The sequence below is a fragment of the Anguilla anguilla genome, chromosome 1 (assembly GCF_013347855.1).
Source record: "Anguilla anguilla isolate fAngAng1 chromosome 1, fAngAng1.pri, whole genome shotgun sequence".
NCBI lineage: Eukaryota > Metazoa > Chordata > Actinopteri > Anguilliformes > Anguillidae > Anguilla > Anguilla anguilla.
The window spans coordinates 465,558-492,500 of NC_049201.1; the positions used below are offsets into that span (position 1 = coordinate 465,558).

General features: G+C 47.4%; 2 protein-coding genes and 1 long non-coding RNA gene across 4 annotated transcripts in view; 2 read left to right on the plus strand and 1 right to left on the minus strand.

Annotated features, from left to right (window-relative positions):
• The first annotated feature begins 265 nt into the window (after positions 1–265).
• Positions 266–7,482, plus strand: LOC118221365 (transmembrane protein 222-like). The gene is made up of 6 exons (XM_035406386.1): positions 266–432; positions 2,715–2,799; positions 4,449–4,480; positions 5,615–5,711; positions 6,090–6,220; positions 6,537–7,482. The coding sequence occupies exons 1-6, from the start codon at positions 314–316 to the stop codon at positions 6,622–6,624; spliced, it is 552 nt and encodes a 183-aa protein (XP_035262277.1). The 5' UTR covers positions 266–313; the 3' UTR covers positions 6,625–7,482.
• Positions 7,483–19,121: 11,639 nt separating this feature from the next.
• Positions 19,122–23,484, plus strand: LOC118221359 (trophoblast glycoprotein-like). The gene is given in 3 exon segments (XM_035406372.1): positions 19,122–19,943; positions 21,207–21,717; positions 21,719–23,484. Coding segments are annotated over 3 exon segments (1,107 nt in total). The 5' UTR covers positions 19,122–19,692; the 3' UTR covers positions 22,064–23,484.
• The window catches only part of LOC118221371, a 13,678-nt gene continuing 8,689 nt past the window's right edge, over positions 21,955–26,943 (minus strand). The window contains exons 1-3 of one of the 2 annotated variants that reach the window (XR_004764096.1): positions 26,304–26,855; positions 24,042–24,161; positions 21,955–22,086 (exon numbers count right to left, since the gene is read on the minus strand). This is a non-coding gene — a long non-coding RNA (uncharacterized LOC118221371). Of the gene's footprint in view, positions 22,087–24,041; positions 24,162–26,303; positions 26,856–26,943 lie in introns of those variants that run through there. The other variant, XR_004764095.1, reaches the window with a different exon arrangement.

The window sequence follows — 26,943 nt, forward strand, 5'->3', positions numbered from 1 at the left end:
ATTTCCACTGCACTTCTCGATTTCTCGATTGTGCCTCGCGGTATCGCAGTTCCCGTATGTTTCTTATTTATTCTTCTTTAACAGTACTGCAGTACCGCTTTTTCAGATTTAAAAAAGAGCAAATGTGCCTGTATGTTAATGTCAATTTTGATACGGAAAAGACTGTTCAACGGAGAAGGGGATAGTCTGCGGTCTGACCTCCCAGCAGGACCTCGCGCAGGCCACTGCGCGGAGCCCGGAAACGGGATGTGCTCCGGTAGAGGGAGCCGTAAGGAAGCGGAACTGAAAATAAACGCTCAGTTTGTCACTAGTGATGGCGGATGTGGTGGAGGTAGACACCATGATGAATTACCACGGGAGCTTCGACAAAATAGACCCGGACATGTGCAGATATCCCTACTGTATCGTCTGGACGCCTATCCCAGTGCTGTCGTGAGTGACCCTGGTCGTTGGTTTGCATGTTAGAGCGCTTTGATTCACTTCCAATCCCGCTGCGAGGCGATCGCAAGTCGGCTATAGCTAGCTATGCTATCTCTCCCTGGACGCGCATACGGAATGACAGCTCTGATTCATCCTAACTGGTAGCGAGCTTGCTAAGCCATTAATAAAACGAGTAGGCTGGGTGTATATTGCTGATGTTACAGAAACGCATGTAGGTTAAAACAAAGGGGTCCGCATTTATGATAAATACGCGTTTTCCTGTAGCTAGCTGGATAGAGCGCTGACGGGGGAGCGAGCACTCGCTAGCCGCGGTGTGTTTCTCCCTGCGCCCGTCATAGAGAGCCAGTGCTCTGGCAGCTAGCTCCCATTAGCAGCAGAATGAAAAGTTTTAAGTAACATTATTGACTAAATTATTCCGAAAGCGCTGCAGGTGACTGAATGCGGAAAGAGGTGCTATTAAGCGAAAGGTTGTACCTTTTATTTATGTAACTTTGCTCCAAAGATCTGCACGCGCAGACGGATTTCGGCAGTGTTTCAGCTTGTTAGTTTTTTCATTAGCTCCGCAATATCTTTAACTTTAGGGATGTAGACGGGTTGTGTCCTTAAACTTTAGTAGCTGTGCATAGCCTGGCGCCAGGTTAGCTACCTGTAGAGCGACAGACGCCGCTGCACGTCTCTATTTCAGCACCTGTAAGGGCTTTTCTTCCGTTCCCGAGTTGGCCACTGAGCTCTGTTTGAGACTCTGGCGCTAGTTGTGACTGGTAATGTTGTAGCCTATTATAAGCTGTTGGTAGCTCCTGAAATAAAATCCTGCATTTACACGCTAGAGTAGCGGGACACAACTCTCAGTAAGGGCTGGCCTACTTCGTGACTGTGTGAGTACTCCTGCAGGGCAGCTAGAGGAAGCTTCTGTGTGAGTGAGTGTGTGTGTGTGAGAGAGAGAGAGAGAGATACAGAGATACAGGAGTGTTTCACCAGCCCTATATTCCCGCTCCTGGGGGGTGGTGGGGGGGGCAACAGCTCTCTATGTGGGTCACCTGTCTCCCTGAGTGCATTCTAGGATGCATGTTGCATACGCCTGCAAAACGTACACCTGCACTGCACACGCGTGTACATCCATAACACACACCTGCACTGCACACGCATGTACATCCATAACACACACCTGCACTACACACGCATGTACATCCATAACACACACCTGCACTGCACACGCATGTACATCCATAACACACACCTGCACTGCACACGCATGTACATCCATAACACACACACCTGCACTACACACGCATGTATATCCATAACACACACCTGCACTGCAGATGCATGTATAAATGCACATGCTTGTATAAATGCACACGCAGGCAGGCTTACTGTAGGCTGATTAGTGGATTATGTGGCAGCGCTCAGGCTGGTGCTGGTTTATGAGGTCACTGGGCTGCTCTCTCTCCCTCTCACTTGGGGGTACGGTACTGGGTTTGGGGGTGGGGTTTTGGGTTTGGGGTGTGGTTTTGAGAATGGGTTTTGGTTTGGGGGTGGGGTTTTGGGTTTGCAGGTTGGTTTTAGGGGTTGGGGGTGGGTTTTGAGTTGGGGGTGGGGTTTTGCGTTTGGGGGTGGGTTTTAGGGGTTGGGGTGTGGCTTTGGGTTTGGGGGTGGGTTTTCGGGGTTGGGGTGGGGTTTTGGGGTTGGGGGTGGGTTTTCGGGGTTGGGGGTGGGTTTTGAGTTAGGGGTGGGGTTTTGCGTTTGGGGGTGGGTTTTAGGGGTTGGGGTGTGGCTTTGGGTTGGGGTGGGTTTTCGGGGTTGGGGGTGGGTTTTCGGGGTTGGGGTGGGGTTTTGGGGTTGGGGTGGGGTTTTGGGGTTGGGGGTGGGTTTTTGGGGTTGGGGTGGGGTTTTGGGGTTGGGGGTGGGTTTTCGGGGTTGGGGGTGGGTTTTCGGGGTTGGGGTGGGGTTTTGGGGTTGGGGGTGGGTTTTCGGGGTTGGGGGTGGGGTTTTGGGGTTGGGGGTGGGTTTTCGGGGTTGGGGGTGGGTTTTCGGGGTTGGGGGTGGGTTTTCGGGGTTGGGGTGGGGTTTTGGGGTTGGGGTGGGGGTTGGGGGTGGGTTTTCGGGGTTGGGGGTGGGTTTTCGGGGTTGGGGGTGGGGTTTTGGGTTTGGGGGTGGGTTTTCGGGGTTGGGGGTGGGTTTTCGGGGTTGGGGTGGGGTTTTGGGGTTGGGGGTGGGGTTTTGGGTGGTGCTGGTTTATCAGGTCGCTGGGCTGCTCTCTCTCTCCGCTGCAGGTGGCTGCTGCCCTTCATCGGGCACATGGGCATCTGCACCTCCTCTGGAGTGATCCGGGACTTCGCTGGGCCTTACTTCGTCTCCGTAAGTCCTGCCCTCAAACCCCACCCTCAGTGCCCTCCCAATCCCACTCATACAGTTAGGGACAGGGCGGGGTTATGCTAATGAGGCGTTACAGCACATCTGTCATGACAAACCGCAAGCCCAGTAAACAGGGCGTCTCCTCACACTCACACAGAACACAGCCTCACACAAGCCCAGGCTTCCTGTGCCTTTAAACAGGGCGTCTCCTCACACTCACACAGAACACAGCCTCACACAAGCCCAGGCTTCCTGTGCCTTTAAACAGGGCGTCTCCTCACACTCACACAGAACACAGCCTCACACAAGCCCAGGCTTCCTGTGCCTTTAAACAGGGCGTCTCCTCACACTCACACAGAACACAGCCTCACACAAGCCCAGGCTTCCTGTGCCTTTAAACAGGGCGTCTCCTCACACTCACACAGAACACAGCCTCACACAGGATCAGGGTTCAGTTAGTAGTGTCTGTTATTAATCTCCTGTGCAGTGAATGAGGCCTGTTGTGTGTGCAGTGGGTCACTGCTTAGCCCCTGGCAGAAAGCTTGATTAATGCCCGTTGAACCACAGCGCTGCCTGGTGGACAGTCTGCAAAATGCGGGTGGAGAAACCATTAAAAAAAAAACCTCAAGGACCTAAAGATACAGCAGGACAAGCAGAAATATGGATGCTGGAGCGATTACGGGTGGGGGGGAGGGGATTACGAAGGGGGGGCTACAGATCTGTCGCACAAAACAAACAATGAGCTTCTTTGTTCAGAAGCAACAATACACACGCTGTCCTGCACTAGTGCCGCAGTTAAGAGGATGATCTCAATCACACCCAATATAGAAGCCCTAATGATAGAATCACAGAGAGCAGCAGCAATCAGACTTGGAGTAGCAAGACAGCTGGAGTAGTCATAGTAACAGGAGTAACAGAACTGGAGTAGTCATAGTAACAGGAGTAACATAGCTGGAGTAGTCATAGTAACAGGAGTAACAGTAACAGAGCTGGAGTAGTCATAGTAATAGGAGTAACACAGTTGGAGTAGTCATAGTATCAAGAGTAACAGTAACAAAGCTGGAGTAATCATAGAAACAGGAGTAACAGAGCTGGAGTAGTCATAGTAACAGGAGTAACAGAGCTGGATTTGGGATAGTCCCCATTGCAAAACAGATTTTGATCTCAATGGGGTTGTCGTGATTAAATAAAGGTTAAATAAAATAGCAATAAATAGTAACTAGAGAAATGATAACAAAGTTGGAGTAATCATCGTAACTGCAGTCACAGTAATAGAGTTGGAGAAGGGTTTGATTGTATCCTGTAGATAATATAAAATATCTGGTTTGATGTAAGCACATGGGCTAGAAACTGGGGTTTGATATTAGCCTGAAGATTAGGGTGAAGGGGTTTGATACTAGCATGTGGATAAGGGTGAAGGGTTTGTTATTCATTTCTAGAGGTACGGGTATAGGGTTTGATATTAATTTGTAGAGGTACGAGTATAGGGTTTGGGATTAATTTGTAGAGGTACGAGCATAGGGTTTGATATTAATTTGTAGAGGTACGAGTATAGGATTTGTAGTAGTGTGGTGAGGGTGTTATTGTGTGATGTGGACTTAAGAGTAACATTTGGAACTTTGCGAGCATTAACCAGTATCTTGGTTTTTCAGGAAGACAACATGGCGTTTGGCCGACCGACGAAGTGAGTTCGTGCTTCTGCTGCATTCCGTTTACCTTTTTCACCATGCCGCATTGCATTTTGGGTATTTTCTTGCTGGTTTTGGGTTTTTTTTGCTGATTGCACTGCATTTTACACAAATGGCTTCTCCTGCAGTGTTATACAGCTGAACATTTATGGGTCGTGTGTGCATGAGCACCACGCATTCTGCCACCATGAGTCTGCATTGTGGAGAAGCTGCTGTGGCTTGAGACTTTAGCTTCAGCATCTTCTGCTAGTATGTGTGGGCAAGAGAAGCCACTCGAATGTCAGAAAAGTTAATACAGCGGCATTCCATGTTCTATGTGTGAAAACATTCAAAATGTATGTAAAATGGAGTGGGTGGATTGTAACGTGGTATCGTTGTAAAATGGAGTGGGTGGATTGTAACGTGGTATCGTTGTAAAATGGAGTGGGTGGATTGTAACGTGGTATCGTTGTAAAATGGAGTGGGTGGATTGTAATGTTGTGGTATTATTGTAAAATGGAGTGGGTGGATTGTAATGTTGTAAAATGGAGTGGGTGGATTGTAATGTTGTAAAATGGAGTGGGTGGATTGTAACGTTGTGGTATCGTTGTAAAATGGAGTGGGTGGATTGTAACGTGGTTTCGTTGTAAAATGGAGTGGGTGGTTTGTAACGTTGTGGTTTCGTTTTAAAATGGAGTGGGTGGATTGTAACGTTGTAAAATAGAGTGGGTGGATTGTAATGTTGTAAAATGGAGTGGGTGGATTGTAATGTTGTAAAATGGAGTGGGTGGATTGTAACGTGGTTTTGTTGTAAAATGGAGTGGGTGGATTGTAATGGTGTGGTATTATTGTAAAATGGAGTGGGTGGATTGTAATGTTGTAAAATGGAGTGGGTGGATTGTAACGTGGTTTTGTTGTAAAATGGAGTGGGTGGTTTGTAACGTTGTGATTTCCTTTTAAAATGGAGTGGGTGGATTGTAACGTTGTAAAATAGAGTGGGTGGATTGTAATGTTGTAAAATGGAGTGGGTGGATTGTAACGTTGTGGTATCGTTGTAAAATGGAGTGGGTGGATTGTAACGTTGTGGTTTCGTTGTAAAATGGAGTGGGTGGATTGTAACATTGTGGTAACGTTGTGTTTCGGCTCCGCAGGTACTGGAAGCTGGATATTAGCAAGGTGTACGGCAGCGGCTCAAACGCCTGGGACACCGCTGTGCACGATGCATCCGAGGAGTACAAACACAGAATGGTACGGAGAGAGAGAGGGAGGGAGAGGGGGAACGAGTGGAAGAGTAGGGGGAGGGAGGGGGGGGGGGTTCATTCCAATCGCTTATTGTATCTGTCCTCGTCTCCTTGGTACTTGCGTAACCTGGAAATCAATCAAGGTCCGCCATCTTTAAGGACATTCCAACCTGTTAAATTCTCCTTGGAGGAGCAAGGAGGCTCCCAAAGGAGGTTTCAGTGAGGAAACACGAGTGCAGCCTTTGCAGAAGTATTTTTCAGAAGAGTGACGTGTAAAAGATCAACCTATAGGGTCAACTTCTGCACATCTGTAAGTGATGTGGCTTCAAACTGATTGGTTCTGGTGATTGGTGACAGCGACATCTCTCTCCCCTCTTCCCTGCAGCACAATCTGTGCTGTGATAACTGCCACTCTCACGTTGCCATGGCGCTGAACCTCATGCGCTATGACAACAGCACCTCCTGGAACATGGTCAACCTCTGCCTGCTGTCCCTCATCCACAGCAAGCACGTGAGGTGAGCTACATCAACATGCCACCAGGGGGCACTGCCAGCACTCATCCCCAGCAAACACGCTGCCCAGCACCAGGGGGCGCTGTGGCTTACACATGCTCACATTCAGCGGCTGCAGGAATTTACTCCAGTAGAGTCCTGTCATTGTGGTCACGCCCCTTTTCAATAGCTCAGGTTTTATCCCATTTTACTTTCTCTCTGGATTTGAATCCTGTTTGTAGGCTGGTCCCATTGGTCAGTTCCCTTCTGATTTTGTGCTGTTGTAATAATTATTATGAATATTATTATTATGAGCATGTTCTGTGTGTTTGGCATGCAGTTGTGCAGGGTTCCTGAAGACCTGGTTGCCCTTTCTCCTTCTGACCGGAGTCATCCTCACTGTCGCCCTCGCCATCAACCTGCGGTGACGGAGAGGAAGAGTGACACGGCGGGCGAGCGAGGGAGGGAGGGAGGGAGGAGAGATGTGCAGGGTGGTGCTGGGACCAGCAGAAAGCCAATCCAGACACAGTAAAAACTCACATTCGACCTTTGACCGTTGACCTTCGACCTTCTGCAGGCTGAGCAGGGAAGCCTGCAGAGCTGCCTTGCTCTGATTGGACAGCGGCTTCATAGGGATTCTGCTCATGGTCTCCATCCCTTTGATCTTGAAGTTCTCTTGCTTTGTATACACGCTTTTCTTTATTTTACTGCTCAAACTGACCCCCCCCGGGGGTGAAACACATCCCCTGTCAGACAGAGGGACTCTTCTTCATCGGGGGGGTGGTGGGGGGGCAGGCCATGCATACGGGGTGAGCCCCAGTGTAGATGGAGATGGTGGAATTTCACTCCAGGAAACACATGGGCTTGTTCATGGGCAAGGTTCACTTGTATTTTCACTCTTGTTTACCACGCTTCTCTCTTGTTGTTTGGAGGGAGGCAGTTTATATGACAGATTATATTGTGAGGTATATTTGAGAGATGTATTTGAGTGATATATATGAGCGATATATTTGAGTGTATTTCCGTACGGGCGTGCACGTGTGAGCTCAGGACTTGGCCCAGCTTCCCAGACCGCCGCGTGTGGCTTCAGCAGGGGCAGGAATGCGGAGTCCCAGCGTTGTGTTGCTCTTCATCCCCAATGTTCAGTTTGGAATGTGCAGCCTTTTGAAGGAGGAGCTAAACGCCTCCATGGCAACCGCTTTGGCGTAATGAAGCAACACCCTCTGCACACACACACGCACGCACGCACGCACGCACACACACACTCACACACTCTCACACACGCACACACATGCACGCACGCACGCACGCACGCACACTCACACACGCGCACACGCACGCACGCACGCTTGCTCGCACGCACGCACGCACACACACACACTCACACGCACGCACGCACGCACACACACACACACACACTCTCACACACACACACACGGACGCACGCACGCACGCACGCACACACACACACACGCACACACTCTCACACACACAGGACCTTTGGCCTCGTTTGCAACTTTACGCTGAGAGATGAATAGTTTTGGCATATCCAGGTACCTCTGCAGTATGATGCCCCAGCACCTACTTAATACCCCTTTCTGTTAAAGAGACAATTTATATCTGTGCTGTATCCATACAGAGCTGTGCTACATCTATACAGAGCTGTGCTACATCTATACAGAGCTGTGCTGCATCTGTTCAGAGCTGTGCTGCATCTGTTCAGAGCTGTGCTGTATCTATACAGAGCTGTGCTACATCTGTTCAGAGCTGTGCTACATCTGTTCAGAGCTGTGCTACATCTGTTAAGAGCTGTGCTGTATATATACAGAGCTGTTCTACATCTGTTCTCCTGGCAGACTGTCACGGAAGCCTCTGGAAGGCGGCAGTGTAGAAAGTGCAGAGTCTTCACTTCGCACAGAAAACCAGCTGGGTGATGCATGGTGCAGCGGAAGGAATCTGGCACCTCAATTTGATTCTGGAATCATTTAGCAGAAAAGGTGTGATGTCACTGCATTCAGAGAACAGGGGGTGGCGTTCTCAGAGCCTGGGTTAGAAACGGTGCTCATGTGCAGCACGTCTGTGTAAAATCTCTCCCCACAGTGAAGCTGCCTTAACACGCTACTCAGATATAATCCGCCTGACCAGATTTCCAGTTGCTATAACAGGTTATAACAGCTGTTCTGTGAATGACATGTGAAGGCCCTTTGGAGAATGACTCCTGGTCGAGGCTGAGCCTCAGTGCAGTCCTGCAGTCACATGCCCTTGACAACTTGCATCACAGCCTGAAATGCCGATGCATTTTCTCCTTTTTGTAATTGTGCTAAATGTGTTTTTGCCTTGGCATTGAGTGCATTAGTGCAGAGCTCCTCGTTAGCGCAGAGCTCCTCGTTAGTGCAGGGCCCCTCGTTAGCGCAGGGCTTCCTGTTAGCGCAGGGCTCCTCGTTAGCGCAGAGCTCCTCGTTAGCGCAGGGCCCCTCGTTAGCGCAGGGCTCCTCGTTAGCGCAGGGCTTCCTGTTAGTGCAGGGGTCCTTGTTAGCGCAGGGTTCTCGTTAGCGCAGGGGTCCTTGTTAGCGCAGGGTTCTCCTTAGCGCAGGGGTCCTTGTTAGCGCAGGGCTCCCCATTAGCGCAGGGCTCCTCGTTAGCGCAGGGCTTCCTGTTAGTGCAGGGGTCCTTGTTAGCCCAGGGTTCTCGTTAGCGCAGGGGTCCTTGTTAGCGCAGGGCCCCTCGTTAGCGCAGGGTTCTCGTTAGCGCAGGGCTCCTTGTTAGCCCAGGGTTCTCGTTAGCGCAGGGGTCCTTGTTAGCGCAGGGTTCTCGTTAGCGCAGGGCTCCTTGTTAGCCCAGGGTTCTCATTAGCGCAGGGCTCCTTGTTAGCCCAGGGTCCTCGTTAGCGCAGGGTTCTTTGTTAGCCCAGGGTTCTTTGTTAGCCCAGGGTTCTCGTTAGCGCAGGGGATGCCAGCTGAGCTGCTTTGCTTTTCCTGCAGTGGAGGGGTAAATGATGGAGTGATGAACTGTAGCAGCGGAGGGGTAAATGATGGAGTGATGAACTGTACCAGCGGAGGGGTAAATGATGGAGTGATGACCTGCAGTGCGCTGGTGGGGGCTCTCTGCTCTGTGTGAAGCCTCTGACACTGAGCTGAATTACCCTTATTGTTGGGCATCAAAGGCAAATACCAACCTACCCCAGCCCCCACCCCCACTGCCCCCACTGCCCCCACAGCCCCCAGCCCCCACCCCCACTGCCCCCAGCCCCCAGCCCCCAGCAGCGTGAAGGACATTGTTCTCTCGGTTCAGCCTAACCCCTCCCCCCCCCCCCCCCCCCCCCCCCCACACACACACACACTCACACGGTTCTCTAACGCTGGGGGGGGGGGGGGGGTGACTCTCTCCGTGGCAATAAGAGGCTTGCTGCTGTAGCTGGTAGCAGCGGGAGACCATCTCTGTGGGGAAGGAGGCTCTGTGTGCGCAGGAACCCTCCCCAGCCTCATTCTGCAGTTTCTGCTTCCACTGGGGCCACCCTCCGGAGCAAAGATAGTGTATTTTAGACAAGATCAGTCATTTAAAACCATACTGCTCTCATACCTCCGAATCTGTTTTCACCGTTAGGTTAGTGATACTCATTGTGCCTTGTCAGAATGGAATGTTTTTATATTTTGTAAAATTTGCATATTCTTAGACTTCACATGTATGCTCAAGGGACATTATCACCCTTATATTATTGCTGTACCACTGTTCGGCTTTTTCTGAACAAAATCATCAAGACACTCTATGCCTAAAGGGTACTGAATTACTATTTTGTTTTCTTGCACTAGAGCTCATACCCAGAAATCTGCATGTGTAAATACCGTTTGGCTGGGAATGTGGTACAGATGTGTCTGTTTAGAGTGTGTTAATTGATCATCATTGAAATTACTGTGCAACTGGAGGTCAACTTTGGGTGAAATGAATTTAAACACTAAATATTTCTAATATATAATTTCATTTAAAATGTACGAGTGAAATGTAAAAAAGTGAAGCTAGATCCCTCAAGCCAAATTCAAAAAAATATTTGAGTATGTTTTTGGAAATAAATTCATGTACCTTTTCTCTGAACAAGCAAGTACTTTTTCTTACAAACATTAAACTAATACAATGCAGTGAAATTCAAATATTATGATTTGTCTTTGCTTAAAACTTGAACAGTATTTTGGCTGTACACTCCACAAGAAAGGAAACATATGGAGAGCAGCTTAGCTGGAATGAGCGGGTTGCACGTACATTGGACGTGCTGCAACAGAATAGTGTAAAACCAGCAAGTATATAAAGATTAAGGTACTTGTATTTAGTTCCATGTAACTGCAGCCCTGTTATGGCTGAAGGTGCTGGAGTGGCTCAGAGCTTTTGGGTTTGCTCGTTTCTGTAGAATGATGGACCGATGACTGTAGGCGTGCCACTGGACTTGGGTAGGCCCTTTTTACTGCTGATCTCATTTGGTTTGATAATGAAGTGAAGCAGCAAACATTCCCTGAATGATTCTTCTCTCGCTTGATGACTTGATTTTTTTTAGCTGATATATTTGACGAATTGTCTGATTGTTTAATATATTTAGTGACTGAGGAATGCTTTCTTTCATGTAAATATTAGTTGATTTAAGTATAATTTATGTATCACTGTAATACTCTGCGTCAGTTCTTTACCAGTTCATTTTCTCACATGCAGTCTTTTTTTTTTTCAAGAAATGATTATACAGCATATACAAGGCATTAATCACGCTTTTTCTGCTGTAGTGCAGATTTATGCTTGTTTGTGTGTGCGTGCGTGCTTTCTGGATCCTGATCCATGTTTGGGATGAAAGTAGTTCTGTTGTGAATCTCAGGATTATAACCCTGTATAATGCCTTAGGTCAGGGTTCAGGGGTGAAAGGTCAGAGGTCAATAGGATTTGGCCTGTGTTGGAGCTTGGCACTTTTAGTTACTGGGATTGTGTAGTCTGCTGAACTTTATCCTGTTTAGTGAGCAGTGACTCCATTAAAGGAGAATGTTTCCAGGAAGTAGTCCTTGTTGTTGACGTAGCCTGGTAGTGTGGATGGTGGATAGATATAGATGGGTAGATATAGATAGATGTGCTGATATAGAAGTGTAGATACAGATAGATGTGCCGCTAAGCTCTGCATCTTTTCACAGTGAACACAAGAGCCTTTCCATCATCATTATAAACCACTATTTCTAGTATTTTAGGGCTTTAACACAGCTGATTAGTGTACTGAAGGAAGAATTGTAGATATACTATATATAACATGCTAGAGTAATACTGAGATACTGTTTATATTCATACACACCTGTACCTGAGCTAGTGGCTCTATCAGGTGGAGATCTAAGGGAGTAACCCATGTTTGTCTGGGATGTTCCCATTTTCCCAAACAGATCTGAGAGGTGAACGCACTTCGCCGGAGGACCATATGCATCACAATCACATGCTCTCTCCCTTCCTCTTCACACAGGTTTATGCTCACAGCACTATGGCAGAGGACAAAGGTTTCTGAGTATTTCAGATGGTTTCCCTCAGTGAGAGATTTTGGCTACCACATTGTGCAGAGAACTTGGTCTGTCTGTGTGTGTGTCTGAGTTTTCTGTGGTCTGGTTTTGTGCAGGGGAAACTGAGCCTGGGTTAAATTTGAGCTGCTCAGTCCCAGGGTCGGCCCAGGGTCGGCGGTTTGGATGGGGCCTGCCACTGTAGCTTCACCAGAGACCTGGTGATGGCACCAGGTTCGTTTAGAGCAGGGGTGCACAACTCCGGTCCTGGAGGGCTGATCTGGGTGCTGGTTTTTGTTCCAACCAATTACCATAGATATAGTTTCCTGACAGCTCTATAAACTATGCTGCTCCACTCCTGTACCTGAGCACTGTAAAATCTCTAGGATACACTAGCAGTCTGTGGCTGTAGTTGGTGCTTATACACGTCAGATCAAGATGTGATTGGGCTAATTAAATAAATGTTGGCAGAAAATCCTGAAATGGATTGGCCCTTGTTGTGCACCCCTGGTTTAGAGGGACTCCTGTAGGGAGTGAGTCTGTTTGAGCGACTGTGGGGGCAGTGGTTCTCAAACTCGGTCCTGGGGGACCCCTGTGTATGCTGGTTTTCATTCCAACCTCAACAGCAATCCCAGAATTTTAACAAGCTGTTAATTTTTCTTAATTAGATGCTTTTCATGTTTTAGAGCTGGGGTTCCAGAAAGGGCCATTGTGGGTGCACACACCTGATTCTTCTGAGTGAGTCTATTTGAGCAAATCAGTAGGGAGTGAGTCTGTATGGTTTATATTAGCTGCGACCGCAGCTCTATAGCTCTGTCTGTCAGTCGGTCGGTCGGTTGGTCGGTTGGTCCACAAAAAGTGTCCCACCCTGTAGCGGCCACAGTTTTCGCCCCAGGAGGCTGAAATTTGGCATGAACGTTGGTCATGACCGAAGGTAGAGCTGAGTACCTTTCAAGGCCGATTGACCAAGAAGGCGCGTGGTGATGGGCGTGGCCTATCACAAAAAGGCGCATAATTCCCGAATGGATTCACAGATTTGCACAAGATTTTGGGGAAAGGTTGGTCATGAGCCAAAGAGGAGGTCACATGTTTGTGTGAGGGTGTGTGCGTGGATGCGTGCACACATGGATGCATGCGCGTGTGCGGTGCACGTTTGTATATATAGCCGCGTTTCCACCGCAGGAACTATACCCCGGAACTAGGAACCTTTTGAGGAACTCAGTGCGTTTCCACCGCAGGAACTAGGGTCTAAATTTAGTTCTGGGGGCTTTGTTTTACCCCCCAAAAGGTTCCTGCTCGGGGGGTAGTACTTTCCGAAAGTACAGGAACCTTTTGGGTGGAGCTTGCAGCGCTGAACATTTCTGATTGGTCGAGTACTCACGGGATTTTTTTGTGTCTATTTTCAGGCGCCATGTTTGAAAATATGCAGGCGTAAACCAATTTATTTTCATAATAACTTCAAATCAAACTTGTATGTTATGCGGCGCAGTAGCCTACTTTTGGTTATAGCCTGCCAACGTCTTGGAATTATAACGTGTGCTCTTCTGTTCTTTTCTTGCTTTAGTATTCGTTTTATAAAATGCTAAGCATTCGTGCTGGGACAGCATATTACGTACTAAAACATTCAAACGGATTAATTCGGTTGCTGAATATTTTCTTTCGGATTTTCTTAGCCCGTTGTAATTGACTCAAAACGTTTGATACAGTTATGTGAGGTATGCGGTAGTTCTGCGTAATTCACATTGGTGATACAGTAAAAGCAAACTGGAAATCACCTTCCGCACTTTTTGTCAGGGTAAAATAACAGGTTAATTCTAGTAATCGTACCTTTAGCTTTTTCAGACTGCCGTAATTTTACTCTGCCATTCTTCAATTCCACAAAAAGACCAGGAAGACTATGAACTAATTTATGGTGCATGGTTCGCATCTGGAGGGCACACTTCGCTGCTCGGCTAGCAGTAACTTCGAAGGAAAACAAACGGTGGCTGTACCACTACTAATTTAAATTTTCACGCAAGTCCGAGTTTTCGTTCTATTCTTGTCATTTTGCGATTAGCCTATATGGAATTGACGATGAGAAAGAAATCAAACAGCAAATTGTTTACAACGTGTGCATGTTTTCTGCTGTTGTTGCCAGTTAGCCTATATTGGAAATGTGAATGCATTCTGTCGCTTCGGATGTCAAGACATGAAAGCGAATGTTCGCATAAAAACATAATGAATGTGTTTGAGAGGATATATAAAACAGTTACAATCTGACTATTGGTCTGTTATATCCTATTTGTTGCATAACGGTCCAAGTTCAACTACCAACGACAGTTTTGCTTCACAGCGGCAAAATATGCCCAAACGGCTGCAGAAGAATATTTCAATTCCATGTGATTAAATCGATAAAAATCAATAAATACAAAAGTAACCATATATAGTCATTGTTGGTAACCCGTTGTATATAAGTGGAATAAACCCCTCCGGGCTGTCCCGGTTATTAGAAAATAATGTAGGCTACTTCGGTGGTAGTATGGGGTTACAGAAGAAATCATATGACAGATGGACCGACGGCAATGTCGCTTTTTCATACGTCAGTGGGGGAATTTTCCTAATCTTCGCGGGACTTTAGACCCCGGTGGAAACGCAGACAACCATTGGCTGAAGGAACATTTTAGTTCCTGGTAAAGTAGTTCCTGGGACTGAAAGTTCCGGGTAATTTTGGTGGAAACGCGGCTTATGTGTGATGAAAGAGTCAGGACAGCAGATTTTGGCTGCTGCTGCTGTATGGGATTATTGGAAGTGACAGTTAAAGATGAGTCTTAGATGTGGGGGAGCCATGGTCTCCAGGAACAGCTGGAGAAAAGGACATCAGTTCCCAGGAGGGAAAGAGACCAAGGGAGAGAGACTGCTTTGAGTTTCAGTCATCTGCAGTTCTAGAGCTCTGGATACAGAGCTTCCATGTAGCAGCGCCCTGTCATATAGTAAGCATGTGGAGTAGCTTCATTTGCAGGGTGTAAATTGGGGTTGAGACAGAAGGGGGGGGGGGGTGCTAAATGCCAGCAGCTGGGCTGTTTCAGGCGCAGTCATACTCTTTGCACAGAGCTGTTGGATTGTCGTAAAATGCTTCCAGAATTTCCATATCCAGGCAGCACCCCGTATCCAGGCAGCACCCTGTATCCAAGCAGCGGCCCGTATCCAGGCAGCGCCCTGTATCCAGGGAGCACCCCGTATCCAGGCAGCACTCCGTATCCAGGCAGCACCCTGTATCCAAGCAGCGGCCCGTATCCAAGCAGTTCCAGTTGCTGGAATGCAGAGACCCCACGGTTAAAGCCGTCTGCCTGCAGACTCCCAGATGACCCCCCCGGCATTCCTCCACACAAACCTGCCGGCGGCTCGGACCGCTGCTGCGGTCGCCATGGTTACGGTGGCGTTCTGACTATCAGAGTAATGTTGTTACGGTCGTGGTCGCTTAAGGGTTTGAGGGGTCTTGTTTTCCAGCTTATGTTCATGTTCACAGCTTTTGCCCCTACATTAACCGACCCACATCCTCACACAGGAACTCACACAGGAACTCATTTGGGTGGTTTTGTACAGAACCAATGTACTGTGCCACTGCGCTCCATATCACCTCTTCTCTCAGGAGCCTTGTGGTAAGTGACATGTATCCTTATTATAACCTCAATAAACGATTTGATAAAAAAAGGGGGGAAAGTTTCCGTGCTTTATTGCGATCATGTCTGTGTGATGGTTGGTTGCTTTGCTTTCCAGATGTATCCAGAGGTAACATGTTCTGCACATCTCCGTCTTGAGGTGGAGCCCGATTTGGAAACTCCCGCTTTTACGAAATGGCGCAATGAGAGCTGCGTCACGCTGGCCGGTAACTCGCCGCAGTTGGAAGTGTGAAGCCACCGGTTTACGGTCAACCGGCAATTACATGGCAAATGCGGTAATGAAGTTCTGCCGTTCTCCGCACCGTAATGTCATATTAGGAAGCGCACTCAAGAAAGGTAAAGACGTGTGGCTATAAAAGCACATGTAACCATGACACCCAACTAAGGAGTAGTAGCTAATGATCCATAACCAGTTTGTCATCGTGAAGCAGTTGGCGTCACAGGTGGTATTCAGAAAGGAAAGGGAGATGCCAGGGGTGACGCGGTATGACGATATGTCATCATAGGCATAGCTTCACAGAGCGCGCCAGCCTCTGAGGACTGGTACCCAAGGTACCAAATTCCAATTATATACTTCCTGGTTTAATGATCTAAACCAAAACGACCATTTGGAAATTCGGAATCTCATCTTAATATTAAGGCATAAGGGTTCTCATCTAGCAGTCTTAAATATACTTTCCAAATAGTTCTCGTCTTTCGCTTTAAAAATAAAGACTAAAACATGTGTTTGAGGGATGATTCTGAGTCGCTGAGCAATAAACTGAGAGCATATTTTAAACAAGCACCCAAGGAAAATAGCTTTCACATCTAAATCTGATTTAATAGTCTACATTATTTTCGGTCTCAATCGGATTTGACACATCCCTGTCAAAAGCCCCTGCGCTTTGACTGATCCGGTATTCTCTCGCGCACCCCCATGGCGCGCGAGCACGCAGTTGGAGGTAAAGGATTTGATGCTGGCTGTGCTCTGATCTCCGTTCTCAGAGACATTAAAGCGGCGCATTGTCTGTCGGCTTTTGTTAGAAATTGTCTTTTAAAAAAAGAAAAAAAGGGGGGGAGCTATTTACCTGACACTTTGGCATCCCAGGATCCCTTTTACTGTCGTTTTTTGTGGCGAGCGGGTTGGGGGGAGGGGAAGGAGGTGTTTGAACTGCGAATGTTGACAGCACCAACATCAGAGAAAGGGATCATAAAGAGTGCCACGCGCCGGAACCACGCACTTTACCCTCAAATTCTATTTTTTAAGAATCCAAAAACTCCCAAGTATAAATCGACCCTTTCACTTCAGCCCGTCCTGCGATCTATATTCATGTTCCATCATTCACAAACTGCATTGCATAAACTGGTCAGATTTGGATTAAGCAAAGCAACTTTACTTAAGGGGGGGGGGGGGGGGGGGGGGCACGACATTCAAGCCCTTTTTAACACATCCGGAATACTAACCTTACCAGATCGATCTAACACCTGCGTTTCCAAACTCGGTCCCTTCGTGAATGCTGCCTTTCGCTCCACCCACAATTTCTATCCCTCAGTTTTAGCAAACTGTTAATTTATCTTAATTACGTGCTTTTTATGCTTAGATGGATTATTTACTCTCCTAAACCACATGTCATACATACCTATGCATGTGAATGTGATGAAGAATATAATTCTAAGTAAAAATGTACTTATTGTACTTTATTGCAAAAATTACATAAAAGGAGGTAAATTATTTTGAATTTAGCAAATTAAAGACGGTGGTGGATCCAGAGACTTCTCGCTGGTGCACGCGTGGACACGTGGCCAATGAGACTACTCACATGGAAGATAATGAAGAATTCAAAGACAAAGCAAATGATAACAAGCCAAACTTGCTTTGTGTTAATAAATTTAAGGGAAAAAATATGAAAGAAAAACACATGTATTCAGCAACCTAATTAGAAGCCTATTGATTAACCTGTCTTTCATTTGATCAAAAGCATTACCTTTTTTATGCAATTGTTTTCAAATATAGAACAATAAGCAAATTTTTTATAAATATTAATGATTTTATTCTTTGTGGCATGCATGGCTATGTCTTACATAATGCTGCTTAAAGTGGTTAAATAATCCCTCCAAACATGAAAAGCACATAATTTAAAAAGAATTAGCAGCTTGTTAATATTCTGGAATTACAATTGTGGTTTGAACAAAAACCAGCACACAGGATGGCCCCAGGACTGCGTTTGGGAACCACTGATCTAATGATTACGAAAATATTACTTAGATAATAAAATGAGTTCAGGCATCACTAGACCACTAGATGTGTAACTGAACAGGTAAATATCAGAATTATTGTTTGATATATTCTTCTTAGAAAAGTTCAACCAATCACATTTAAAGTATCAACTCATACTTTTAAATTATTTACATGGTAGTCAGCCCCAGAGGGGCAGGACCTGCCATCCCGTTCTCTCTCTGGGAACAGATGGGAAAAATCAATCCCTGAATAAAGGCCTGAATTACCCAGTGCAATCTGCTGCTCTCTTAACACGTCTTCTCTAATGAAGCGCTATTGTTCTGCCTCCACTCTGCATTTATCACCAGGAACCAGGAAACAACTGTACAGCCTGAAGCACAGAAATAGTTCCTTATGAACGTGCAGAGGCTGCAAGTTATGTTCGAAAATGTTATATACGGGCATCTTTAAATATGTACATATATAAATTGCTTACTTGAAAAAGGTGTATGCATGAATGACACACAAGAGCTGCTTGTTTTAGAACATGTTTTATTTCTAATAAAGTTGATTTTCCATATGGAGCAGCTACTGCCCAGTCAAACTCTGGGCCCCTGACTGACAAGCCTGTTCCAGACATACGCTGCTTGAGTGGGCTCTTGTGTGTGGCATGCTGGGAAATGCACACTCTGCATGGGCTCCTGTGTGTGGCATGCTGGGAAATACATGCTCTGAGTGGGCTCCTGTGTGTAGCATGCTGGGAAATACATGCTCTGAGTGGGCTCCTGTGTGTGGCATGCTGGGAAATGCATTCTCTGAGTGGGCTCCTGTGTGTGGCATGATGGGAAATACATACTCTGCATGGGCTCCTGTGTGTGGCATGCTGGGAAATGCATTCTCTGAGTGGGCTCCCGTGTGTGGTATGCTGGGAAATACATGCTGCGCACAAGCTTTTTCTGCAAGTTTGCCAAACTCACAAGAAATATCCAGCCATCTGGAGCCTATCCCAGCATGCATTGCGTGACCAGCAGGAATACACCTCACTCACTCAATCCATCGCAGGGCACACACACCATTCACTCACACACTCGTCCTTATGGTCAATTTAGTGTCTCCAATTAGCCTGCCTGCATGTCTTTGGACTGCGGGAGGAAATTGAAGTACCCTGAGGAAACCCACGTGGACACGGGGAGAACATGCAAACTCCACATAGAAAGGCCCCAGCTGGGATTCAAACCCGGGACCCTCTTGCTGTGAAGCAACAGTTGTACTATGCACTGCAGGAATATCATTACAGAATAAATAAAGTACCAACCTAAGAGTGTGACCAGTAATCTTCCTGGATTTATGTCTGGATAGATTTCTGTTGTGGCTTACATACAAAAAATACCACCACAAAGTTAACAAGCCAAAAAAATTCAATGTCTACTAATCTTAAACCAAAAAACAGTTCTCGGACTTCGTTCAGTGATTTTCACTCCAAATGATCATGTGGTTTCCTTTCCGGCGAGATTGCTCGTGTTCCTTTAAGAAAGGTGGAACCTGCGGAGCGCGTGGCCCCTCCCTTGTTCATTCCTTCGTCTGCGGTTGAGCTACGTTCTTTATTTCGGTGTGTGGACGAGAGAGCCCAGCCGCCCCAGGCGCCGAACGCTCTGGACCGCGAGATCGCCTTTTCACATGGAAATAAGCCTCTACCTCGCACTAGCACGAGGGCCTCTGAAGTGTGTAGTCCTCTGTCATGCTGATGCTCCATAAACGAAGCAGAGACAGAAACGGAAAAAGGAAGCAGGGACTGAAAAAGTCTGAGCAACCAAGGATAGGCTTGCACAGACACCATGGAACACTATTGAAATCAATCTTCAAACGGAATCGATCGGAAATTTGACCATTCATGTAATTGATGTAAGCTACTCTGCGAGGAAAATCCGGGGAAAAGAACATCAAAATAGTAACCATGTGCTTTAGCACCATTAGGTTAAACAGATAACCAATTTGTTCCGTAGTAGTCGCTCTGAAAGTTTTGGTGGATTATAAAAAATCCTACCGATCTTTTTTGGAGAAGCAATCAACTTTCTGTGCGATTTTTTTATTTTTATTTTTTGGAATTTTTATTATTATAATTATTTTTACAAAATGTTCCGTGCGGTTCTTCTCTGCACGCTGCTCTGTGCATCCTCTGTGCGCGCGACGTGCCCGTCTCTCTGCGAGTGCTCAGAAGCCGCGCAGACTGTGAAATGCGTTTCCAAGGATCTGCGAGAAATCCCGTCCGGCATCCCGGGGTACACCAGGAACCTGTTTATCCTCGGGAACCACATCACTCGAATTGGCCCCGAGTCGTTCAAAGGACTCGAGAACGTAACCAATCTGTCCCTTAGCAACAACAGGTAAGATGCCCGTCGTAGCATAAAAAGCAGTAGCCTACCCCGCCAGCTGTAATTTCCACCGTTTGCACGAGACATGGATTGCAAAGGCCATTCTAAAACGGCGCAATTATACACCTACTTAATCACTTTGAATTCTGTATAGGAATAGTGTATCTGGGGAATACACTTTATTAATAATCAATTGTTAATCACTTAGTTCCATAACGTTCTTACCATGGGGTTTTCAAAACCTGTCAAAATATATTTACTTCGTAGCTTTCCAAAGTTTAAATTACTCTTTACATCTGTAGGAATTCATGAATCTACTCGTCAAATTGAACATATTTATGCTGCCATTTAAATTAGGTTTTCTCTTTTATTTGTGTGTCTTTGTGTCTCTGGTTTTTCTCTTGAGTTGAAAATGTGTGATCAAAGCTGCATTTATCTTTGTGTCATAAGACCTGGTGAAGATGGAAGCATTGGCTGAACAGAGAGCTTTTCATAATGAAAGAAAGCTGTAGACTCCAGAACTGAGTATGAACTACAGCATGCTGCCCTGTGGGAGAATTGTCCCAGTAAAGCTCAGGATAGCCTGGTTAACAGGCATCGAACACAAGCAGTCCTGAATCAGGATCTATGGAACTGAGTCAGGCTGAGCCAGCTTAATTGTAAAGATCTGCTTCCAGGAGTTTTTCCATCCATCCATCCATTATCTATACCCACTTATCCTGAGCAGGGTCCATCCATTATCTATACCCACTTATCCTGAGCAGGGGAGATGCTGGAGCCTACCCAGCGTGCATTGGGTGAGAGGCAGGAATACACCCTGGCCGCCAATCTATTGCAGGGCACACACACTCATACCTATGGGAAATTTAGAGTCTCCAATTAGGCTACCTGCATGTCTTTGGACTGTGGGAGGAAGCCGGAGTACCCAGAGGAAACCCATGCGGACACAGGGAGGACATGCAAACTCCACACAGAAAGGCCCCAAGCTGAGATTCGAGATTTTATTTTTATTAATTTATTTCCTTTTACACATTCCAGCATGTTGGACTGAAGCAGAACTAGAATGAGAGAGTGGTACAGGTGTGAGTGTATAGGTAAAGGTGTGTGTCGTACACATACAGGTACAGGTGTGTGTGGTACACGTACAGGTACATGCAGTGATGTGTCCTCTGACAGTGCTGTGGGTGTGGCTGGGAGTCCCACTGATTGCTCAAAGCGTGGCCCTGAGTTACAGTGCAGACGTGTGATTGGACGTTCCTCCCTCTCCTGTCCCAGGATAGCTGAGGTGGAGTCGCAGGCTTTTGGGGGGTTGCGCAGCCTGCGTTCTCTGGACCTGAGTGGGAACCAGCTGACCCTGATCCACCCAGAGGCGCTGGCCGTCCCCTCTGGCCCCCTGCGGGACCTCAACCTGAGCCGCGCCCTCTACAACCACTCCGCCCTGGTGGACCTGGCCACCGCGCTGCGCTGGGGCATGCTGGGAAGCCTGCAGCAGCTGGACCTCTCCGCCAACCGCCTGGTCCTTCTGCCACCCGCCATGTTCGCCCACCTGCCCGCCCTGCGGCGCCTCCTGCTGGCCAACAACTCCCTGGTGGCGCTGCACAACGGCACCTTCCTGGGCCTGGAGCTGCTGGACGAGCTGGACCTGACGCAGAACGCCTTCCGAACGCTGCGGAGGGGGGCTCTGCGGGAGTTGGACGGGCTGGGGGGGGCGCGGCTGCTCCTGGGGGGGAACCCCTTCACCTGCACGTGCGGGCTGGAGGACTTCATCGCCTGGCTGAACGGCACGGGGGGGGCGCGTCGCCGACGGCGACCAGCTGGCCTGCGCCTTCCCGCTGGACCTGCACAACACGTCCCTGCGCGGGCTTGGGGGGCGGGCCCTGGGTTGCCACGGTGACACGGCGGGCGAGGGGGCGGACCTGGCGCTGCAGACCTCCTACGTCTTCCTGGGGGTGGTGCTGGGGTTTGTGGGCGTGGTCTTCCTCTTCGTGCTCTACCTCAACCGCAAGGGCATCAAGCGGTGGGTGACGGACGTGCGGGAGGCCTGCCGGGACATCCTGGAGGGGTACCACTACCGCTACGAGATGGACTCGGACCCCCGTCTGGGACAGCTGTCCACCTCGGCCGATCTGTGACACTCCCTCACCCTCTTCTTCACCTGCCATCCAGACATTTTTGTTTAAGCAAAAACAAAAACACACTGAACAGATTTCTATTTGCAGAGGACTAACTAGTTTGTAACAATTTATACAGAAGTAATGTGTAGCTAACTGTACATATTTGCACAATTATATCAGCCCATAATGCATGCAACTCTTTTGTGTCTGAATGTGTGTGTGTGTGTGTGTGAGAGTGTATGTAAGAGTGTGTGTGTGTGTGTGTGTGAGAGAGAGAAGGAGAGTGAGAGTGAGAGTGTGTAAGATTGTGTGAGCTCCTCTCCTCTCCATAAGCTGGAAGGACTGTAGGCCCACCATGCCTCTCTCCGATTGGCTGTCCCATTAGTGCCTTGGACTCCAGCCCCTCCCACAGCACAGGACTCCACCCACCTCAGGGCTCTACACTGCTCCCATTTTAGGAGCGTTTGCTCCCGAAAATTGATGTGCGCTAACTGGAAAAATAATTTAGGAGCACATCGACTAATTGGGATGCATTAGTGTGCTCCTAAATTTTTCGACTTGAAAGCACATGCGCTCCTTGGAAAAATATGTCATTCTCAGTGTGACGAGGACAGCGAGGAGCCTGAGGTTGGATGATATATTACAGCATTAATTATCAAGTGCAGTAATGGTCATAGCCACTGTGGGTGCATTATCTTTTTAAAATCTTTTTCTCTTTCATTATATCTGAAGCAGTTAGTAAAAACTTACCTATAAAGAGGCTGCTTGAATTGTGTCTGGAGAATAAAAATGTAATCACTGTTATCTATTGGATGTTGATAAGACAGCCAATCAGCACCAAGGTCACGCAGCTTCCATGTGATCATGTGATGTGTTATTGTCAGTCACATGGAGCTGCGAGGCCTTGCTGCTGATTGGCGGTCTTATGGTCACTTAATAAATAACAGTGGTGACGTTTTTTCTGGAAGCATTTGGCCTCTGAAGTGTGATTTGCTACCGCTTCAGGTATAACTAAAGAGAAAAAGACAAAAGGAAAGGCAGTACGCCACACGGTGGCTATGACCGAAATATCGCTACCATCCCTACCTCCAACCAGAGGGACCACAGCATGGGGTACAGCCCGTGGGGGAGGGGGAATTTGCGGGAGGTTTGGCTGGCTCAGTGAATGTATAAATTGGTCCAATATGAAAAGTCCTGAATGTTTCACAGGGTAAAGAATGATGTGGCAGTCTGTCTGTGCTCAGTAGTGCACGTAGTCTCTGTGCCGATGTACAGCATCTGTGGCAAACCTGCCTTATTTCCATGTGTTACTGTCCCTGCCACACGCAAGCACACACAAACACACGCACGCGTGCACACACACACGCACGCAGGCACACACACGCAGACACACAGACGCACACACGCACCTATGCAGACATGCACGCACGCGTGCACAGACGCACACACGCACCTATGCACACACGCGTGTACACACACACACACGCACACACAGGCGCACAGACGCACACACACACGCACACGTGCACACACGCACGCACGCACACACACACCTATGCACATGCACACATACGTGCAGTGGGACTGGAAGGCTGCGGTTCTAATGATGGAATGAATGATCACATGACTGCTTCATTTCTTATTTGCAGTTAATGTTGTTTAAATGACATTTTGAGACTCCCTGTACTGAGCTCAGTGAAGGTGTATGACAGACTCAGCCTCCGTACAGCTGAGGACTTATTCTCCTTTTGTACAAAGGTTTCTGGGCGAGGAGATGGGTGGGACTCCATTCTTTGCTTAATTAACCTTGGTTTCTATGGTAACATAGGAATGTGTAATTGGAAGATTATGGAATGTGTAAAGTTATTCCTTCCAAATATGGCCATACCAAATGTGTCAAACAATAAATACCTATTAATACAGTAATAAGAGTAGGAGTGTACTGGTCAAACATCCCAGAAAACCAGCTCTCTGCATCCGGCCATCTAATCATTACCTTCTTCTGACTGGCTGCACAGTCACCAGCCTTACATCTGATTGGCTACAGTCCCCTGCATTCCCCGCCCACTTTGATTCCTCAGGTCATGACCTGGAAATGAGTCCTCGTTTTGTCTACCTGACAAAGGAAAAACAAATAAAACTTAAATAAAACTAAAAATAGCATTCAGAACCTACATAGCATTCAGACCCCACAGAAGCACAGTGGTGTGATGTCATTGGCCCGGCCACACCCACATCGCCCCTGAGTTGCCAGTCATTCCCAGGGGCGGGGTTGTGTTCATGCTGGTTGGTTAGACTGTGATGCTGGAATTGGTGCACAGGCAGGTACTCTGTCCTGATTGGCTCACAGGCAGGTACTGTCCTGATTGGCTCACAGGCAGGTATTCTGTCCTGATTGACTCACTGGCAGGTACTCTGTCCTGATTGGCTCACAGGCAGGTACTCTGTCCTGATTGGCTCACAGGCAGGTATTCTGTCCTGATTGGCTCACAGGCAGGTATTCTGTCCTGATTGGCTCACAGGCAGTGCCTGTCTATACCATTTTGTCATGTTCTAAAGATGCTGGACTGTTTGTGTTATAGTGTTCTGCATGTTTAGAAGAACAAAAAGAATTAAAATTTGAAAGTACTCAGTAAACTCGTCCTCTGGTTTTTTGTTTATCACCAAAGGGCTCATGGTCCATTTATATTATTATTTCTGATGTATGAGGTAATGTATTTGGAGGTGAGTCATAAGATTGTACTTCATGATTTTACAGGATATATGAAGAAAGAAAAAATCAAAATAAGGAGAATGGCTGTGTTCAGGGAGTAAGAGGTGTGGCTGTGTTCAGTCAATAAGGGGGGGTGGCTGTGTTCAGTCAGAAAGAGGGGGGGGATGGCTGTGTTCAGTCAGTAAGAGGTGTGGCTGTGTTCAGTCAGTAAGGGGGGGTGTGGGTGTGTTCAGTCAGTAAGGGGGGGGGGTAGCTGTGTTCAGTCAGAAAGAGGGGAAGGGGGGGGTGGCTGTGTTCAGTCAGTAAGGGGGGTGGCTGTGTTCAGTCAGAAAGAGGGGAAGGGGGGGTGGGTGTGTTCAGTCAGTAAGGGGGGGGTGGCTGTGTTCAGTCGGTAAGGGGGGGGTGGCTGTGTTCAGTCAGTAAGGGGGTGGCTGTGTTCAGTGTTCTAGCCCTTATGGGGGGGGGGGGGTTAAGTGCAGTGCTGTAGTTGATGCTTCAGTTTCTCTGCTCTGTTCTGTCTGAGGCAAAATCAGTCAGGCAGAGCCACAGTCAAACTTCCATTCACCCCCACCCCCCGTCTTTAAAACCACACATCTGAAGATAGCTAGTGTTATTTTTGCAGTCTTTTGTTCTTTGGCAGTATCTGTTATGTGGTTTTTGAAGCCATGACATAAAAAGCTTCATCTTGCTGAATTGCCCGAGTTTCCTCTGGAACAGTTTACCATTGAGTTCCTGGATCTGTTCTTTTGGAACAAACTGGTGGCATCTGAAGGCTATAAACACCATAATAATGAGAATCCAACATCTGCACAGAATTAAACCTGCTCAAAACCCACAAGTCATCGCCCTGACAACAGAGAGAAGTAAAATGGCATGTGGACGCTCAGCAGGGCGATGGAGTATCAGATGAAAAGGACTGGCCTTTGTCTTTGTGTTTGCTCAGCATGGTTTTCCTGAAGAGAACCAGCCCCTTTGCACCATTAAAATCCCATTTCTGCAGCACATCCAACAAAACGCCTCTCCTGTGCATTAATTTTAAGCACAATATTTTCATTTCACTATATATTTCTCATGGTTTTGTGTTCTTTTAATAAAAAGTTGAATAAAATATATAACAACGACTCTGGTTGGTCAGGCAGTTACTCAAGAAACAATGTGGATAACCAGTCACTGCTGGCTAATGGGAAATCGCCCCCACCCCCAGTTTATAGCTGCCCATCACCGATAACACCACAACATAAGCACAGCAGAGTTCCCACTACCATCTCAAAGTGGCTAGCACAGGTTGTGTACTGTCAGTAGCATAGCAGTTAGCAGAACACCAGGTTAAATAGCGGTTGGTGGTGCTAGCGAGTTGGCTAAAATTAGCGTATGTTAGCCACAGTTGCTGCCCTTGTCATAGGAAAACAGGTATGCAATGCGATAATTTACTTGGCTACATCGCTTGTTAGCTAACGTTACATTTCAGTATAAGGCCAGCTTAAGCTTGTCGGTTTGTATTTCTAACTTAACAGGTGTCCATTAACAAGTCAAACCTTCACGTACGGTAAAGCCGCTCCATACCGCTGGTCTGGCCTCTCGCACAAGTTGAGTTAGCAGCAGCTGTGATGCATTGCCGAAAGTAGCTGGCTCTGACCAGCAAATAACCTGTAATACATAACGCTACGTGTACTGTGGGGCAAAACGACCACGACAAAGCTATATTTTGTCTGGAATAACTCAACTTTTACTTTAGCAACGTGTATGCTTAAACTGATCGTGCTTAACGTAACATTCAACGCTATTGTATAGTCTCTTCAACAGAACTGCTATATGTTGCAGTTTATTTTATCAGTGCTGGTAGCGGGCAGTCGGCGGTGAAAGCATTTTTGCGGTGGCGGACGATCTGACTGGAAAGTTCTCTCCAGACCTCAGCTGGCTTACAGGGAAACAAAAACGGGGGAAAAATGTCGCGTTTCAAAATGTACTGTACTGCTCTGCAATGGCAGCATTTAATGTTTGCCTTAGCTGCTCAAATTCCATCTTTAAACATCATTTTACCCTTCTCCTCGTTTTCCCTGAGGATATCCATCTGTTGTCCTGTAATCAACACTTCAGTTGGACAGCACAGCTTTCTTGTAGCTACTGGGCTAGCTTGCTGTTATGCAGAGTAGCCTGTGTTGTGATGTAAAATACACACGTAAAT